General features: G+C 40.6%; 1 protein-coding gene across 1 annotated transcript; it reads left to right on the top strand.

Moving 5' to 3' along the window:
- Positions 1-12863: 12863 nt before the first annotated feature.
- Positions 12864-17781, top strand: LOC143550991 (putative LRR receptor-like serine/threonine-protein kinase At1g63430). The gene is made up of 13 exons (XM_077041533.1): positions 12864-13048; positions 13732-13864; positions 13956-14027; positions 14115-14258; positions 14340-14489; positions 14578-14694; positions 14977-15041; positions 15135-15389; positions 15470-15675; positions 15755-15887; positions 16387-16544; positions 16630-16845; positions 17454-17781. Exons 1-13 carry the CDS (start codon positions 12964-12966, stop codon positions 17697-17699), a joined length of 1980 nt encoding a protein of 659 aa, XP_076897648.1. The 5' UTR covers positions 12864-12963; the 3' UTR covers positions 17700-17781.
- The last annotated feature ends 25 nt before the right edge of the window (positions 17782-17806 follow it).

Raw genomic sequence — 17806 nt, 5'->3', positions numbered from 1 at the left:
CTATCCCTTCGATGCGCGTGGTTGTTCCCGCCGCGCAAGGGGATATGGCGTGGAAATCTTCAACAGATTTTATACTTGGATGTTTTTATGTAATTTTTAAACAATGTAATGCATTTGTATTAAACATTTCATGCGCAATGAAAATCTTACTTTGAATGTTTGCAATGGCCCGTGCTTAATTATCAATCCCCACTCGCGCGCGCCCGGCTGTTTCCGCCGCTCAGGGCCGGGTGTGACAGATTGGTATCAGAGCACTGGTTATAGCGAACTAGGAAAAGAAGTTTTAACCTAGACTATAACCGTTGGGGAATCGCATGAAATATTTTTCAAAGAAAATATTTTCAAAAGAAACTATACACACACTTAGGAACACGGGTCACACAGTATCTAGTGAATAAAGATAAGAACATTACGTGCTCAGAGTACATGCGCTAAGTTTGTTATATTTTCTCTTTTTAAGAACGAGAATGCCTCCAACCAGAGCCAAGGGAATTACCATGATACCCGAGGAACTCGCGAAAATAATCGCGCAAGCGATCGCAACACATGAGGCCAGCAAGGCCGAATCTAGTCAGGGTCGTCAGGAGAACGAGACCCCAGAACCCGAATCAGGAGCTTTGGACAAAGGATGCTCCTACAAGACATTTATGGCCTGTAAGCCTTGGCCATTCAAGGGTACCGAAGGGGCCATTGGGCTCTACAACTGGATTGACAAGATGGAGACAGTTCTCTCCATTAGCGGATGTAGTGAGAACCAGAAGGTCCTTTACGCGACCTGCATGTTCCAAGAAGCAGCTTCGTCTTGGTGGAAGCTTCAAGTGAAGACTATGGGGCGAGAAGTTGCTCTTCACAAGACCTGGGAGGAGCTAAAGGAAATGATGATGAGAAAGTTTTGCTCTCGCGCAGAAATTCAGAGCCTGCAACAGGAATTCTGGAACCACACCATGGTAGGAACGGATATCGACGCCTACAACAACCGGTTCAATGAGCTTTGCCAGTTGGTGCCAGACATGGCAAACACGGAGGAAAAGAAGATCGAGAGGTATATCTTTGGGTTACCTCATGTTGTTAGGGTTCCGCTCAACGCCGCAGCGCCTCCAACCTTTGATGAGGCGGTAGCGCGGGCCACCACCCTTACAAGGGATACGGTCCGTGCGGGTATGTTGACTACGCGCGGAAACGAGAAGCGAACCTCTGACTCCAAGAGGAAATGGAACTCTCACCACCGAGGGTCCGACTCCAAGCAGCCACCGTTCAAGAAGCAGGAGAGCGCAAGGGTTTACGCGATCCAAGCCGCGGAACCATCAAGGAAAGGATACAGCGGGCCTCGCCCATGGTGCAACAAGTGCAAGTATCACCACGAGGGTGAATGCGTAAGAATCGAATGCGCCAAATGTGGCAGACCAGGGCACAAGGCGATGAATTGCCGTATCAGAGAAGCTGGAGCGAGCGACAACTGCTACGCATGCGGGAAGCCAGGGCATTTTAGTCGGGATTGCCCGCAAAAGGGAAACCAAGCTCGCGGGAGAGCTTTTGTGATCGGCGCAGGCGAAGCTAAAGAAGAGCCGAATGTGGTAACCGGTACGTTTTTGCTTAACGGCCATTTTGCATCTGTCTTATTTGATACTGGAGCTGACCTAAGTTTTATATCCGCTGAATTTAAAGACTCCCTAGGCTTAGCAACCAGTAGGCTAGACACACCTTATACTATAGAACTAGCCAATGGTAGGCAGTTATGCGCGAATGAAAGAACGGAACAATGTGTAATAGTCATGGGAGGTCACGGGTTCAATATTAACTTGTTGCCAATAGACTTGGGAAGTTTTGACATTGTGGTAGGTATGGATTGGTTAGTCGAGAACCACGCGGAGGTTATTTGCCATGAGAAGCAGGTTCGGATCCCACTGTTGAACGGAGAAATCTTGGTGATTCAAGGGGAAAGAAGGGGAGTTGCGACGAAACTGATTTCGTGCCTAAAGGCGCGCAAGTGCCTAAGGAAAGGGTGCTACGCCTTCCTGGCGCATGTAGTAGAGAAGAAAGAAGATGAGCGAAGAATTGAAGACTTACCAGTAGTGCGCGAATTTCCAGAAGTTTTTCCTGAAGATTTGCCCGGATTACCGCCGCCGCGACAAGTCGAATTTCGTATTGATTTAGTCCCAGGAGCTGCGTCAGTAGCTCGAGCGCCTTATCGATTAGCTCCATCTGAGATGCAAGAGCTATCCAATCAGCTACAGGAACTATTGGATAAGGGTTTCATACGCCCAAGCTTCTCACCTTGGGGAGCTCCAGTGCTGTTTGTTAAAAAGAAGGATGGTTCGTTCAGAATGTGTATTGACTACAGGGAGCTGAACAAGCTGACAGTCAAGAATCGGTACCCCTTACCAAGGATTGACGACTTATTTGACCAGTTGCAGGGATCCAGTTATTATTCGAAGATAGATCTACGGTCAGGATACCACCAACTTAGGGTCCATGAGGAAGATGTGCCGAAAACAGCCTTCCGAACTAGATACGGCCATCATGAGTTCTTAGTGATGCCTTTCGGGCTAACTAATGCGCCGGCTGTATTCATGGATCTGATGAACCGCGTGTGCAAACCGTACTTGGACAAGTTTGTGATTGTATTTATAGATGATATTCTGATTTACTCTCGGACCAAGGCCGAGCATGAGCAACACCTGAGATTGATTTTGGAATTGTTAAGGAAAGAAAAGTTGTATGCGAAGTTTTCCAAGTGTGAGTTTTGGCTTAGAGAAGTTCACTTTCTCGGTCATGTTGTAAACGAGAAAGGAATACACGTTGATCCTTCCAAAGTCAAGGCCATCGAAAACTGGGAAGCGCCAAAAACCCCAACTGAGGTGAGGCAATTCCTAGGATTAGCTGGCTACTACCGACGCTTCATTGAGAACTTCTCCAAGATAGCTCTACCTCTGACCGCGCTAACTCAGAAAGACAAGAAGTTTGTTTGGGGCGAAAATCAGGAAACGGCGTTTCAAATGTTGAAACAGAAGTTGTGTAGTGCGCCAATTTTGTCTCTGCCTGAGGGGACGGATGACATCGTCGTTTACTGCGACGCTTCACATCAGGGACTCGGATGTGTCCTTATGCAGCGAGACAAAGTCATAGCGTATGCCTCGCGCCAACTCAAGACCAATGAAAAGAACTACACAACGCATGATCTGGAACTTGGAGCGGTTGTCTTCGCGCTAAAGATTTGGCGCCATTATCTCTATGGTACGAAGTGTATAATCTTTACGGATCACAAGAGCCTTCAACATATATTTGATCAAAAGGATTTAAACATGAGGCAACGAAGATGGGTTGACTTATTGAATGATTATGATTGTGAAATTAAGTACCACCCTGGAAAGGCGAATGTGGTAGCAGACGCGCTAAGTAGGAAGGAGCGAATAAAAACGTTACGAGTCAAGGCTTTAAGGTTGACCATTCGCGCAGATCTCTCTACCCGCATCCGAGACGCTCAGCAAGAAGCCTTGAAACCAGAGTTTGTTAAAAACGAATCCCTTGGAGGTATGATTAAGAATTTGGAGATCAAGGAAAACGACACTCGATATTTCGCTAACCGCATATGGGTCCCTCTCAGGGGAGGATTGCGCGAGCAAGTATTAAACGAAGCTCACAAGACGCGGTATTCCGTACATCCTGGCGCAGACAAGATGTACCAAGATGTTAAAGCGCTGTATTGGTGGCCCAATCTTAAAGGCGCCATCGCGACGTATGACAGTAAGTGCCTAACGTGTTCGAAGGTAAAGGCTGAATACCAGAAGCCGTCGGGGTTACTTCAGCAGCCAGAAATTCCCATGTGGAAGTGGGAGCAAATCTCTATGGACTTCATCACCAAACTGCCAAGGACACCTGGGGGTTATGACACGATCTGGGTTATTGTAGATCGGCTAACTAAGTCAGCACACTTCCTGCCGATCAAGGAAACCGATAAGATGGAAAAGTTAGCCCGATTGTATATTCGAGAAGTAGTTTCAAAACATGGAGTCCCAGTGTCCATCATTTCTGATAGAGATAGTCGGTTCACCTCAAGATTTTGGAGATCGTTACAAGGGGCTTTAGGTACTCGTCTTGACATGAGTAGGGCTTATCATCCCCAAACGGATGGGCAAAGCGAGCGAACAATCCAGACATTGGAAGATATGCTGCGCGCATGCGCAATCGATTTCGGAGGTAGTTGGGATACTCATCTTCCATTGGTTGAATTTTCTTACAACAACAGTTATCACACAAGCCTCAAGGCTGCGCCGTTTGAAGCTTTGTATGGGCGCAAGTGTAGATCCCCACTATGCTGGGCTGAAGTGGGTGACAAGCAAATGACTGGTCCAGAATTGATCCAAGAAACAACAGACAAGATTTTTCAGATACGGGATCGCCTTAAGACAGCGCGTGACAGACAGAAGAGCTACGCAGATGTGCGAAGGAAACCGTTGGAGTTTCAAGTAGGGGATAAAGTACTTTTGAAAGTCTCTCCATGGAAAGGAGTCCCCCGTTTCGGCAAGCGAGGAAAGTTAAATCCGCGCTATGTTGGACCGTTTGAGATCCTGGAAAGGATCGGTCCGGTTGCTTATAAACTCTGTCTACCCGCCGAACTCAGTGGAGTTCATGATACGTTTCATGTGTCAAACCTCAAAAAGTGTTTATCTGACGAAACATTGATTTTGCCGTTGGACGAGATTCACATCGACAAACAACTGCACTTCGTAGAAGAACCTATAGCAGTAACCGATTGGAAAGAACAAAAGTTACGCAGAAGCAGAATCAAGTTAGTAAAGGTTCAATGGAACTCAAGGCGTGGGCCTGAATTCACTTGGGAAAGAGAAGACCAAATGCGCAAGAAATACCCACACCTCTTTAAGAGCATGGCTTCTGCCAGCGACGTCTCCTAAATTTCGGGACGAAATTCCTTTAACAGGGGGAAAATGTGACACCCGGTAATCTCCCAACCCCTTAAACCAAGTAATCAACCTAATTATTAGGTAATTATGTTATATGCGCCATGCGCGAGCGCGCTATGTTAATCAGCGCGGGCATTTGTTATATGCGCCCTGCGCGAACGCGCTATGAGAATCAGCGCGGGTATTTGTTATGTGCACCCTGCGCGAGCGCGCCACGTTAAGAACCAGCGTGGGCATATGTTATATGCGCCATGCGCGAGTGTTTTCTCTATGTTTTCATGTAACTTAACTTTATGATGGGTTGACCGTCCCGCATGATGCTAAGGCGGGTGCATCCCAAATTGTTTATGCGCGTGCGGAAGGGGAACTAACCTCCCCGCATGGCGGGAACATTGAGAGTTAGTTTGTCTGAAGCTCCAAGATGGAATTGACTTCAACATAACTGATCACTATGTTGAAATACCAAGACCACCTGGAGAATCTACAAATGAAACTCAATGTCCCTAACTGCGAGAAGGTTAGGTACCTACCCGCAGCAAAGAAATGTCCTTCACGCAGAAAGCTATGCGCACAAAGTTATACGCGCAGAACACTTAGTCTATTCTCCAGATGTAAGGAGATTATTCCCGCCCAAAAGGAAACAGTTGCGTGTTTCAGAAATTTCTACTTTTTAACTGTACACTGACAAAAGCACCTGAAAAAACATACTGTAGCATGAAAAGTCAACTGTCAGCCACCCTACTCTCACCAACCACAGACCTGCATGTCCTGTCCAAATCAAATCAAAATCTTTTATCCACTTCTCCACTTTTAAATAAATAATAATAATTTCCATACTTTAGCATCATTACACCTAGATATGAAAAGATTACAATCCCCTAAAGCAAGGGATTGTGTTCCCTTGAGTTTGCCTATAAATATGTAACCTAAACTGTCACCCAAAACACACTTCAAACTTCTCTCTTAAAATTACAAATTGCACTAATCATCGCCCAAGCATCCGTTTGATATTAAAATCCCGTTCCTGTTACTAGGTAAGCCGAGATTATAACATTGAGATCTACTTTCCAACCCTTATATTCTTCTATTTCTTACATACATCTTGTTATTTAATCGTATTCTAGACCTTCAATTCCGAGGCCAACACCCAGAAAACCCGAATCTCGATTAATCCCTTAACAAGAGCCACAGGTGAGTCTCACAGCCCCTATTTTCACTGTTTTCACTATTTTTAAACTGTTTTCGGGGCGAGGGACACGTACTTAAATTATGTTTTATCATGGTATACTTACAAGTAATGCAAGCGATTATGTGTTTAAATTATGTTTCATGATGAGCAAATGTGAACGGTTATCTATGGTTTTCGATGTTAGTGCACCAGATTCGAGTAAGTGATCACTTTACCATTGGAACTCTAAGGGTAGGGACTGCTGGTTTGATCCACCCACTCGTAGGGGTCGCACCTCTTTGCATGGACGAGTGCCTAGAATGGGGCAGTACTATGGGATTGAGCCCGCTCGTAGGGGTCGCGCCTCTTTGCATGGACGAGCGCCTTGTTTTCCGGCACAACGTCCGCGCGTAACCCGCGGGACGGAATTATTGATTAGCTCGTAGGGGCAGCGCCTCTTTGCATAGACGGGCACGGTTTTTCAGAAATGTCCACGCGTAACCCGCGGGACGGCATTACATTATTTAGCTCGTAGTGGCAGCGCCACTTTGCATGGACGAGCACGTTTTTCCAGAAACGTTCGCTCGTAACCCGCGGAACGGACCTATCAGAAATATGTTGTCAGATCTATGTTTTCATACGGATTATCAAGCATATGTTTAGACATGAAATCAGAAATGTGTTTCAATATGATTTTTATCAAGACTATGATGCAATGTGATTTATCAAGTTACTAAAACTTGTGAACTCACTCAGTTTATACTGATTCAAATGTTTTACGTGTCTTTCAGGAGATAACTAGGTAGCGCATGGAGTCACACTTAGAGCACCTCACGCTGAACATCTAAAACTAGCTTTTTGGAAGATTTTAGTTCTATCCCTTCGATGCGCGTGGTTGTTCCCGCCGCGCAAGGGGATATGGCGTGGAAATCTTCAACAGATTTTATACTTGGATGTTTTTATGTAATTTTTAAACAATGTAATGCATTTGTATTAAACATTTCATGCGCAATGAAAATCTTACTTTGAATGTTTGCAATGGCCCGTGCTTAATTATCAATCCCCACTCGCGCGCGCCCGGCTGTTTCCGCCGCTCAGGGCCGGGTGTGACACGATTCATACCAACTCCTATTCTGTTATTTATTTCCTGATAACCCGAGTAAACTTTCTCTCTAATATTAAGTAATATAATTAATATTATCTTGAAATTTCGGGATGTTACAAGTCTTCCCTCCTTAAAGAGGTTTCGTCCCCGAAACCTAACTTATTCCCTATAAAAAGGAAAACTTCTTACATTTACACGCTATATTGAATCGCCTTCGTTTTCTGAGTTATCCTTCTTACTCCTGACTTGTAGTCATCGAGCGGTGATCATGTGTTTTAGCTATTACGGTAGCTTGTCCATGAAGCCCTCGATGTACCAAGTCTCGTATCGCCTTCCCGAGGAACCTTGTTTTATATAATAACGCTAACTCCTAAGGCGTCGCTTTACCATCACACAACTATTTATCATAACCAACATGCATTTAAGATAAATTCATAGATTGTTCATACAAAAGTACATGAAGTCACGAGTACTTCGTAACATAAAAGGAAATCATTTAAGTTTGCTAAACAAACGTAGGTTCAACTGTAACATAAAACACTCTTTAACTACTAAACGTAAAACAACTGTGACATGCCACTTACTTCCCTGCTACCTCCTTAGCAGTTAATAGACCATCCTTTCACGCGTTTCCTCTTCCTTCCCTCACTGCTACGGCTTCTCCACACTCCCTAGCTATGTGACCTGACTTACCACACCTGTAACACTTCTGGTCCTCGGTGCATTCTCGGGAGAGGTGCCCCTTCCTCCCACATCGGTAGCACTGGTTTGGGCCAGCCTTGCATTCCCCCAAGTGCATCTTTCCACACACCTTACATGCTCCATTCCTTGCCATCTTCTGTGTCCTTCTCCCTGCATGCTCCACGATATCCCCAGCTCTTTTAGTTCCTTTCCCTTTTTCCTCATCTTCCACTCCCACATCATCCGCCGCCAGATCATCATAGACCATCTCCGCCAACTCGACCGCAGACTCAAAGGTGACAGGTTTGCTTGTCCTGACTAACATGCGGACTCTCTGTGGTAATCCCCTCACGTAACACTTGATTCTCTTAGCCTCAGTGTTCACCATGTCAGGTACCAACCTAGACATGCGGTTGAACTCAGTAGTATACTCACGATGTGTCAAAGTCCCAGCTTTCAAGTTTAGGAACTTCATCTCCGCCCTTTCAACCTCGGCGTCAGCACAAAACTTCTTCATCACCATGTCCTTTAGGTCATTCCATCCCATTGCCTTGATCTCTTCACGGGTCTTCCTCTGCTCCACACTCTCCCACCAATACATAGCCTCATCTTCAAATGATTGAGTGGCATAACCGACAGCTTGGTCAGGACGGCACTCGCTAATGCGGATAACCTTATCCATGGCGGTTATCCACTGAAGAGTAGCGATTGCGTCTCCTAAACCAGTCAACTTAGGCGGGTCACAACCTTTGAAGGACTTATAGTTGCAACCGCCTCGGCCCCTCTTCCTATCATCGTCTTTCACAGACTTTACCTCACTCGAGTCAACCCTTTCCCTCTCGTCATCCTTTCTATTATTACCACCTGCCCCTCCAACAGTTCGTTCACGGCTTCCAGCAGATCCTTCGGGATTCAGGTTCTTCACAGCAGCAACTACAGCTTGAACAATGGCTGCTTGAACTGCAGGGCTAAGTTGAACTTCTTCGTTGTTGTTCTGGTCTCCTCCAGCGGCGCTCCCTTCATCTTCGGTGTGGGAAGCTTCTTCTACCGAGGGTTGCCGGACAAGACGAGGCCTGCCACGACGTCCAGTGCGACCCCCAGTTTCAACAAATTCTCCAGCTCCAGCCATCCGTATTCTTAAAGGGACAACACAAACATCATCACTCAAGGAACTATTTAGTACAAGGATAGCAAGGCTAACAGGTAATAACAGTGGCCAGCTGTGACTAGCTGATCACATTGCTTTCCGTGTCCTATACACTTCCCTTTATGAGTCTATTTGTGCTGGTTCTACTTAAGCAATTAGTCAAATCAACAATCAATTATTCCTATCCCTTTTGTTCACATATATTTTCTTTCTCATTAACATATATCATTTATTCATACAATTTACCTTTACTGATCTTGCTTGAGCGACACATGGCATTCTTGGACTGGCATCTTCTTTCATTTCTTACTTATATCCCATACTCTGTTCGAGTCTAAGCATGTAGGATGCTTAAATCTCTCGAACTTTGCTCTGATACCAACTTGTAAGGCCCCGAACCCGGTAGCCCTACTTTAGCGTCGGATTTACTCATAAACACAGTCCTTCAAATCAGAGTTTATTAAAACTTTTTGCGGAATATAAAACATCAATCATTTGTTACAAAACATTGAATCTTTTCTTTGATATCATGACACAAAACTTTATATTTAAAACATCTTTACTTCTTTCTTCAGATGCCAGCCGTTCAATCCATGCCGTGTGTCATCCTCATGCTAACTCTGTAATCAGCTCACCTGCGTGCATACTAAAAGTCAGCTACGCTGAGTGAGTTCTAGTTAATCAAGCAACTCATCATACAACCACTACATACATCATATGCGTATCCGAAGACACGTAGTCCACTATCTGACCCGCTACTGTTTAACCACTTAATTACCCCTACAGCTTAGCCACTTAATTACAAAGGCAGGTATAGGCTTTCCCTATCACGCACTCACGCTATGCCACTTAATAACGAAAGCACGTATAGGCTTTCCCTATCACGCACTCCCGCTATGCCACTTAATAACGAAGGCACGTATAGGCTTTCCCTATCACGCACTCACGCTATGCCACTTAATAACGAAGGCACGTATAGGCTTTCCCTATCACGCACTCACGCTATGCCACTTAATAACGAAGGCACGTATAGGCTTTCCCTACCACGCACTCACGCTATGCCACTTAATAACGAAGGCACGTATAGGCTTTCCCTACCACGCACTCACGCTATGCCACTTAATAACGAAGGCACGTATAGGCTTTCCCTATCACGCACTCACGCTATGCCACTTAATAACGAAGGCACGTATAGGCTTTCCCTACCACGCACTCACGCTATGCCACTTAATAACGAAGGCACGTATAGGCTTTCCCTATCACGCACTCACGCTATGCCACTAACACTCTTACTAGACTCTTGCCACTTCTAACACGCTCTACCTCTACTTGTCTACAACACGCTTCATATCATTTACATAATAAGCAAGTCACATCAACAATCATACACACATAATAACGATGGCACGTACAGGCTTTCCCTATCACGCGCTCACGTTATGCCACTAACACCCTTACTAGACTCTTGCCACTTCTAACACACTCTACCTCTACCTGCCTATATCACACTTCATATCAGTTCGGTAATTACGTAATAAACATGTTACATCATAACATTCATACACACTATCAACCACTTGGAATTTACTATCCTTGGCGATACGTGCAATATCCGAAGATCGTTCACGTACCGATAAGCATTACAAAATATATACCTCGTATAACATCTATAGCATACACTTACCACTTAAGGTAAGTGTATTCACACTTCACATCGAGTATGCACACAGCCCCGAAAACATAACAAGGAAATGGGGCTAGAAACTCACCTGAACTCTGCTTCTTTTTCTGATAGCTGTAAATCCCTTCTCTATTTGAGCTCGGCTGACTGTACAAGTTACACGTATCAATACTCGCCTGATTTAATCTGGTGGCCTAGTATTAGCTTACTTTAACTTATCGCTTTATAATTTATTTTCTAATCAAACTTGGCTTTAGGCGAAGTTAACCCTCGGGCGAACTTGGCTTCAGGCGAAGTTAAACCTTAGGCGAACTTGGCTTCAGGCGAAGTTAAACCTTAGGCGAACTTGGCTTCAGGCGAAGTTATCCTTAGGCGAACTTGGCTTCAGGCGAAGTTATCCTTAGGCGAACTTGGCCGTAGGCGAAGTTATCCTTAGGCGAAGTTACGCTTGAAGGCGAAGTTCATCAGGCGAACTTAATCTTGCAGGCGAAGTTATCGCGCTGCAGATCTGTTTGCCCATAACTCCTTCGTTTCTTAGCCAAATAACTCGATTTTGGTACCCACGGAATCGTATGATCGGCGCCTACAAATCCCAACCATCAAATCGGCCTAAAATCGACGTTTTAGGGGTCCGATTTGGGCAGTTTGGGTTTCGGGTCCGGTTAACCCATCCAATCCTAACCATTTTCAGTAACATCAGCTTTGGAGGATTTGTTCTTACCTTACCAACTCAGATCTATCAACAAAATCTTGGGTCTCGGTTTCGAATCTTGATCGGTTAGAATGTGTGTGTATGTGTGTGTTAGGAGTTTTAGGGTGTAGGGTGAGAATGAAGATATTTTGGGTTTAGGGGATATTTATATCCCTTAAATCCCATTCTCATTTAACCCATCTCAAATAATCCAAGTCCACAACCCGCATCCATTACCCAACACTAGGCCGATTCATACCAACTCCTATTCTGTTATTTATTTCCTGATAACCCGAGTAAACTTTCTCTCTAATATTAAGTAATATAATTAATATTATCTTGAAATTTCGGGATGTTACAAGACGCATTACAAGAAGTATGAAACTTTATGATGGTATAACCTGTGTATCGATGAAATATAATGTCGTGAAGAATTTCCTAGTACTTGAGTGTGTCAATGAGCATGTAGGCAAGGTCCTTACTATTTTCACGCGTGACATGCGATTATCTACCTCGCTAGTACCAATATATTGTTGTGAGTCCATTATGAATTGAAGGTTAAAAATAATACAAAGGTGATGAAGAATGGGTTGAACGAAGAAAGAGAGAAAACCGTTTGAATTGAAAACATAAGATTAAAAATTAGTAAGTGGGTAGGGAGTTTTAGGGATGCAAGTTATGGGTGTTTAAATTCGGATATCCAAAACTTTTGGATATTTAATTTTAATATCGAAATCCATATATGAAATTCGGATACCAAAATTTCGGATACGGATATCCAAATACAAAAAACAAAGGTGTATTTCATGCTTTATATGTCCCTTTTATTTATTTATATATCCGCTTCATGTATTTATATGTTCACATCATATATTTATACCTTCATTTTAGGTATTTTTAAATAAACTTTTAGCCCTCGTTAGTTTTGCTTATTAACTGAACCAAACTAAAAATCGACAAAATTACCAAATAAATCAAACCGATTAAAATTAAACTAAAACCGATCGGCTAATAAAATAGATCAACCAATAACTTCGGTAACGACTTCGGTTTACGATAGTAACCGAACCAGACCGTGTACACCTATGTAATAGCAAACGAGCCAAACCAAGTAACAATAGCGTAGTAGGTGGGGTCCAAAGGTCAAAAGCATTTAGGCAATACGCGTGTAACTTAAATAAACAAACACGGTTAAATTAAATGGAATTTAGGTAAATTTCTCATTTCTCAATATTATTATTAATATAAATATTAATATTAATAATATTCAAAAGATCCAAAACACCGCCAATTTAATAATATCTTTTCCTTCATCAATCACAAAACAAAACAGAATTCAAACATTCCAATTTTACTGTGTTTTCAATTCTATATTCCTCTGTAACAATAATAATAATAAAAATAATAATAATTTTCTTGAAACCCTTAATCAAGTTTTGGTCAACTGGGTGTTGATTAAATTTAATCTCACTTTTCAACTATCATTTTTACATTTTTACACTGAAAGATTCTTACTTTCAGTAAATCCTCTGTTTCTTGATTCTTGGTATTTGTGGGGTTTCTTGAAAATGAAACAATTGATTCAATTTCAAGTGATTTGGGTTACTTTGGGATTGCTTCTTGCTGCCATTGATGCTATTCAACCAACTGAAGGTATGCAATTTTGGTTTAATTTTGTGTTTTTTTAAAGATTTTGAATGGGTTTTTGAGGTAATTGAAACAGGGGTTGATCTTGATTTTGTAGGGTTTAGTGAGAAATTAATAATTGTAAATAAATATTAGATATTTATATTAAAAACCCTTAAATTTAACATTTTCTTGATGCCTTTTGCGCTTTTCTTATTTATTTATTTATTTTTAAATATTGAATGGTTTTTGAAGAAGTTGAAACAGGGGATGATCTTGATTTTGTAGGGTTTAGTGAGAAATTAATAATTGTAAATAAATATTAGATATTTTTATTAAAAACCCCTTAAATTAATATTTTCTTGATGCCTTTTTATTTTGTGTATTTTAAAAATCTTGAATGGTTTATGAAGAAATTGAAACAGGGGAAGGTTTAATTATTGTAGGGTTTAGTAAGAAATTAATAATTTGTAAATAAATATTACATATTTATATTGAAACCCTTAAAAGTTATAAACTTTCTTGATATCTTTAACCTGTTAAGTTTTTTTTTTTCAAAGATATTGAATGGTTTTTGATGAATTTGAAACAAGGGATGATGTTGATTTTATAGGGTTTAGTAAGAAACTAATAATTTGTAAATAAATATTACACATTTATATTAAAACCCCTTAAAGTTAAACACTTTCTTGATATTCTTTATATTGCAGTTCATGCATTAACAGTGTTTAAAGAAGGTATCTTTGATGATCCGAAACTGGTTTTATCGAGCTGGAATGATCTGGATTCAGATCCTTGTCATTGGGTTGGTGTTTCTTGTTCTGAGGATCATGTTACAAAAATGTAAGGATTTTTGTTTTTTTTTTAATTTGAATATACGTTTAAAAATGATGTATGTAATGAAAGTAATATGGTTTTTAATCTTGTTTTGCAGTAACATTTCTGGCTGCTTGATAAAGGGATTCATTTCCGAAGAACTGTTTTCGTTATCGTTCTTACGCGAATTGTATGTTTTCGTTTTATATCATACTTTACTTTCAAGAACATAATATAAAATTAGTAGAATTTTAACATGAAATGTTCATGATTGCAGGATTTTACATGGGAACAATCTTCTTGGTCCAATACCGAAAGATATCGGATTGCTAAAGCACTTAAAAGTCTTGGATTTAGGGGGAAACCAGTTATCCGGGCCGATTCCACATGAAATCAGTAATCTTGTTAGCATTGTTAAAATGTAAGTCTTGAATTTCATCGTTTCAAGATTTTTTTTAAATAATCTTTTTATAGTTTTTTAAATCTTGTTTTGTATTGACAGAAACTTGCAATCTAATGCGTTGACCGGAAATTTGCCTCCGGAGCTTGGAAATCTTAAGAACCTTCAAGAGCTTCGGTTGGACCGAAATAAACTTCGAGGAATTGTTCCCGGTGCTAATATTACAGATTATGCTTCTGCCATGTCTGGAACGTAAGTTAGAAATATTTTAACTGTTTTCTGTTATGTAAGTTATAGATTTTTAATTTTTTTAATAAATATTTTGATTGTTTTGGTCCAGGTATGTACCAAATACAAATGTTCTAGGTTTCTGTCACGCGTCACCTTTAAAAGTTGCTGATTTTTCGTTCAACTACCTTGTTGGGAGTATACCTAAATGCTTGGAATATCTTCCGAGGTACATTTCTTTATGCGTTTATCTCTAACGGGCCAAACAAAAATATTTAGCTAAATGGGAAATAGGGGTTCAATGGGTTGATGAAAACTGTTTGAAACATATTTTTACTGCTTGCAAACTTTAAATATAAAAAATGGAAAAAAAATGTTTACGGGTCAACCCGAACAGACCCGTTTTAATGAAGCCAAACCTGTTCTGAACCGTTACTCAACTCATTAAAACGGCCCGTTTTGCGACCCCAGCTTGTGTTTATGTTCATTTTCTTATTGTTAATTCTTTCAGGGCCAGCTTTCAAGGAAACTGCATAAAGCACAAAGATATCACACCGCGGGCTCCTGAACAATGTGGTATGCTTTAGTAACTACATGACGGGCCATTATATTGTATGATATTAAGCGGTGTCATGCCACGATAAACTAAAAAGAGTTACTTGAATGTAGGTGTTGCTTCACCAGCTAAGCCTCTAAAGTCAGAAGATTTGAAACACCATCCTGCTGAAGATAAACAAAAGCCCGTCACGCATGCATCAAAGCCCGCATGGATTTTAACTCTTGAAGTAGTGACTGGAGTGATGGTGGGATCCGTCGTCCTTGCAGCTCTTGCCACAGCCGCTTACAGGTTGAAATTCAACTCACCGAGTATCATTACTTGGAAGAAGCCGAAAACCGAAAAAGATCATATGGAAATCTTTGTTGGTAAGGAAGCTTGGTTTATAAAACAAACATCATTTTATATTAACTTAATATAAAGTTGAATTCTTTATTCCGGTATGCAGACACTGATATGCTAAAGGATGTGACGAGATACAGCCGACAGTTACTCGAAGTTGCATGTGAAGATTTTAGCAACATTATCGGGTCATCACAGGATAGTGTAGTTTACAAAGGAAACATGAAAGGTGGGCCCGAAATCGCGGTTATTTCTCTTTGCAACCGAGAAGAACACTGGATGAGTTATCTTGAGCCATATTTTCAACAAGAGGTGATGCAAACAATCTTGAATTTTTATAGGTGTTTTCAAGATTTCGTCTTTTTGATCAAGTTTGTATTTTTTTTATCAGGTGGCTGATTTGGCTAGGCTAAATCATGAAAACGTAGGGAAATTGCTCGGATATTGTATTGAAGGCGTCCCATTTACGAGAATGTTGGTCTTTGAATATGCATCTAATGGGACACTATCTGATCACCTGCATTGTAAGTCTATCTCTTTATTAGTCGTGGCAAATTTGTTGGTGAAACGGTTGATGATGCGTCGTTATTTCAAAAGTTGTAACACATTACGTTCTTTTCATTAGTGTTAAAAATTCGGTTGACTTTTTTTTATAAATTGACTATTTTACCCTTATAACTAAAGGACAAAATGTGTTACAACTTGTGGAAATCTCGCATTTCGTTTTTAGTTAAAGGGCAAAATAGTCATTTTGTAAAAAGTTAACAGAAGCTTTAACACCAGTGAGCGATAAGGAAGTAATTTGTTACAACTTTTGAAATAAAGGATGATTTTTTGTAATTTATATAATTTAACGATGGAATTCCGAACTTACAAGATGGTATAAACATAAAGGACGAAAATTAAAAAATAATGTCGTTTGACTTGTTAACTATTTTTTTTCATCTAATCCATTTGACCCGTTAAAGATAAAACATAACCTCATATATGATTGTAACATCAAATGTGTTTGCTTTATTGTAGGCGAAGAAGAGTGTCAACTAAGCTGGACACGACGAATGATGATTGTTTTAGGAATCGCTAAAGGTTTAAAATATCTTCACACGGAAATCGACCCTCCATTTACTATATCCGAGTTAAACTCTAGCTCGGTATATCTCACAGAAGATTTCTCACCAAAGGTACCAGCTTTAAACCTTTTTCAAGAATAAAATTTGCATAATACTTAAAATGTGTGTTACATTTATATTTTCTTGATTTTTGCAGCTAGTTGACTTTGAAAGCTGTAAAAGTATTCTTACAAGATCAGAGAACAACTCTAGCTCTTTTAACAGTGAAGGCGTGATATCTGTTCAACCTAGCTCGTTAGCAGCCCGCCAGTTGGATATTCAGGGTAGCATATATGCATTTGGTGTTCTGCTATTGGAAATCGTTAGCGGGCGGCCTCCAATATGCAAAGACAAAGTATTCTTGGTGGACTGGGTAAGAAATAATAATTATGTTTTAGCGAGTAGCGTGCAGAGGTGGCAAAATGGACGGGTAATGCAAGTTGTGTAACGGGTCGAAACACTGTTGTTTTTTAAAAAAATCATATCTTTGCCACATTCATAATAAAAATAAGATCTTTGCTATTTTTTAAAAAAATGAGTTATTTTCTTGATATAATAAAATGATTTAAAAATAATAATTACATTTTAGCGAGTAGTGTGTGGAGGTGGAAAAATGGGCGGGTCATGCAAGTTGGGTAATGGGTCGAAACACTTTGTTTTATAAATAAAATCTCATATCTTTGCCACATTTATAATAAAAATAAGATCTTTGCTGTTTAAAAAAAAACAGTTATTTCTTGATATAATGAAATGATCTAAGAAATAAAATTATATTTTTAGCGAGTAACGTTTGGAGGTGGAAAAATGGGCGGGTAATGCAAGTTGGGTAACGGGTCAAAACACTATTGTTTAATAAATAAAATCATATTTTTGCCACTTTAACAATAAAAATCATATCTTTGCTGTTTTCTTTAAATCAGTTATTTTCTTGATATAATGAAATAATCCATTTTTTTAATATTTTTTTTAAATTATAAACAGGCAAAAGAGTATCTTGAAGACTCGGAGAACATGGCATCGGTTGTGGATCCTGCACTTAAACATATCAGAGACGAAGATCTTGAAGTAATACGCGAAGTTGTCAAAAGTTGCATTGAAGTAAGGGATGGAGGTGAAGTAAACATGCAAGAACTGTGTGCAATGTTGGAGAGCAAACTAGACACCACGGTCTCGTCAGATCTCAAGGCCTCGTCGTTAGCCTGGGCTGAACTTGTGCTTTCATCTTGACCCACCCGAGTCATAGTCTCTTAACAAAAACTGTAAATTTTTACTGATTAGTATATACTATGTGATTAGCATTGGATTAAAGATTCTTGCTTTTTTTATATTTTGAT

The sequence above is a fragment of the Bidens hawaiensis genome, unplaced genomic scaffold, assembly GCF_021521415.1.
Source record: "Bidens hawaiensis isolate Kalapana, Puna unplaced genomic scaffold, B.hawaiensis_p1.1 tig00016205_1, whole genome shotgun sequence".
Taxonomy (NCBI): Eukaryota; Viridiplantae; Streptophyta; class Magnoliopsida; order Asterales; family Asteraceae; genus Bidens; species Bidens hawaiensis.
Note: the sequence above shows the minus strand (reverse complement) of the source record. Positions and strands in the feature narration are given on the sequence as shown.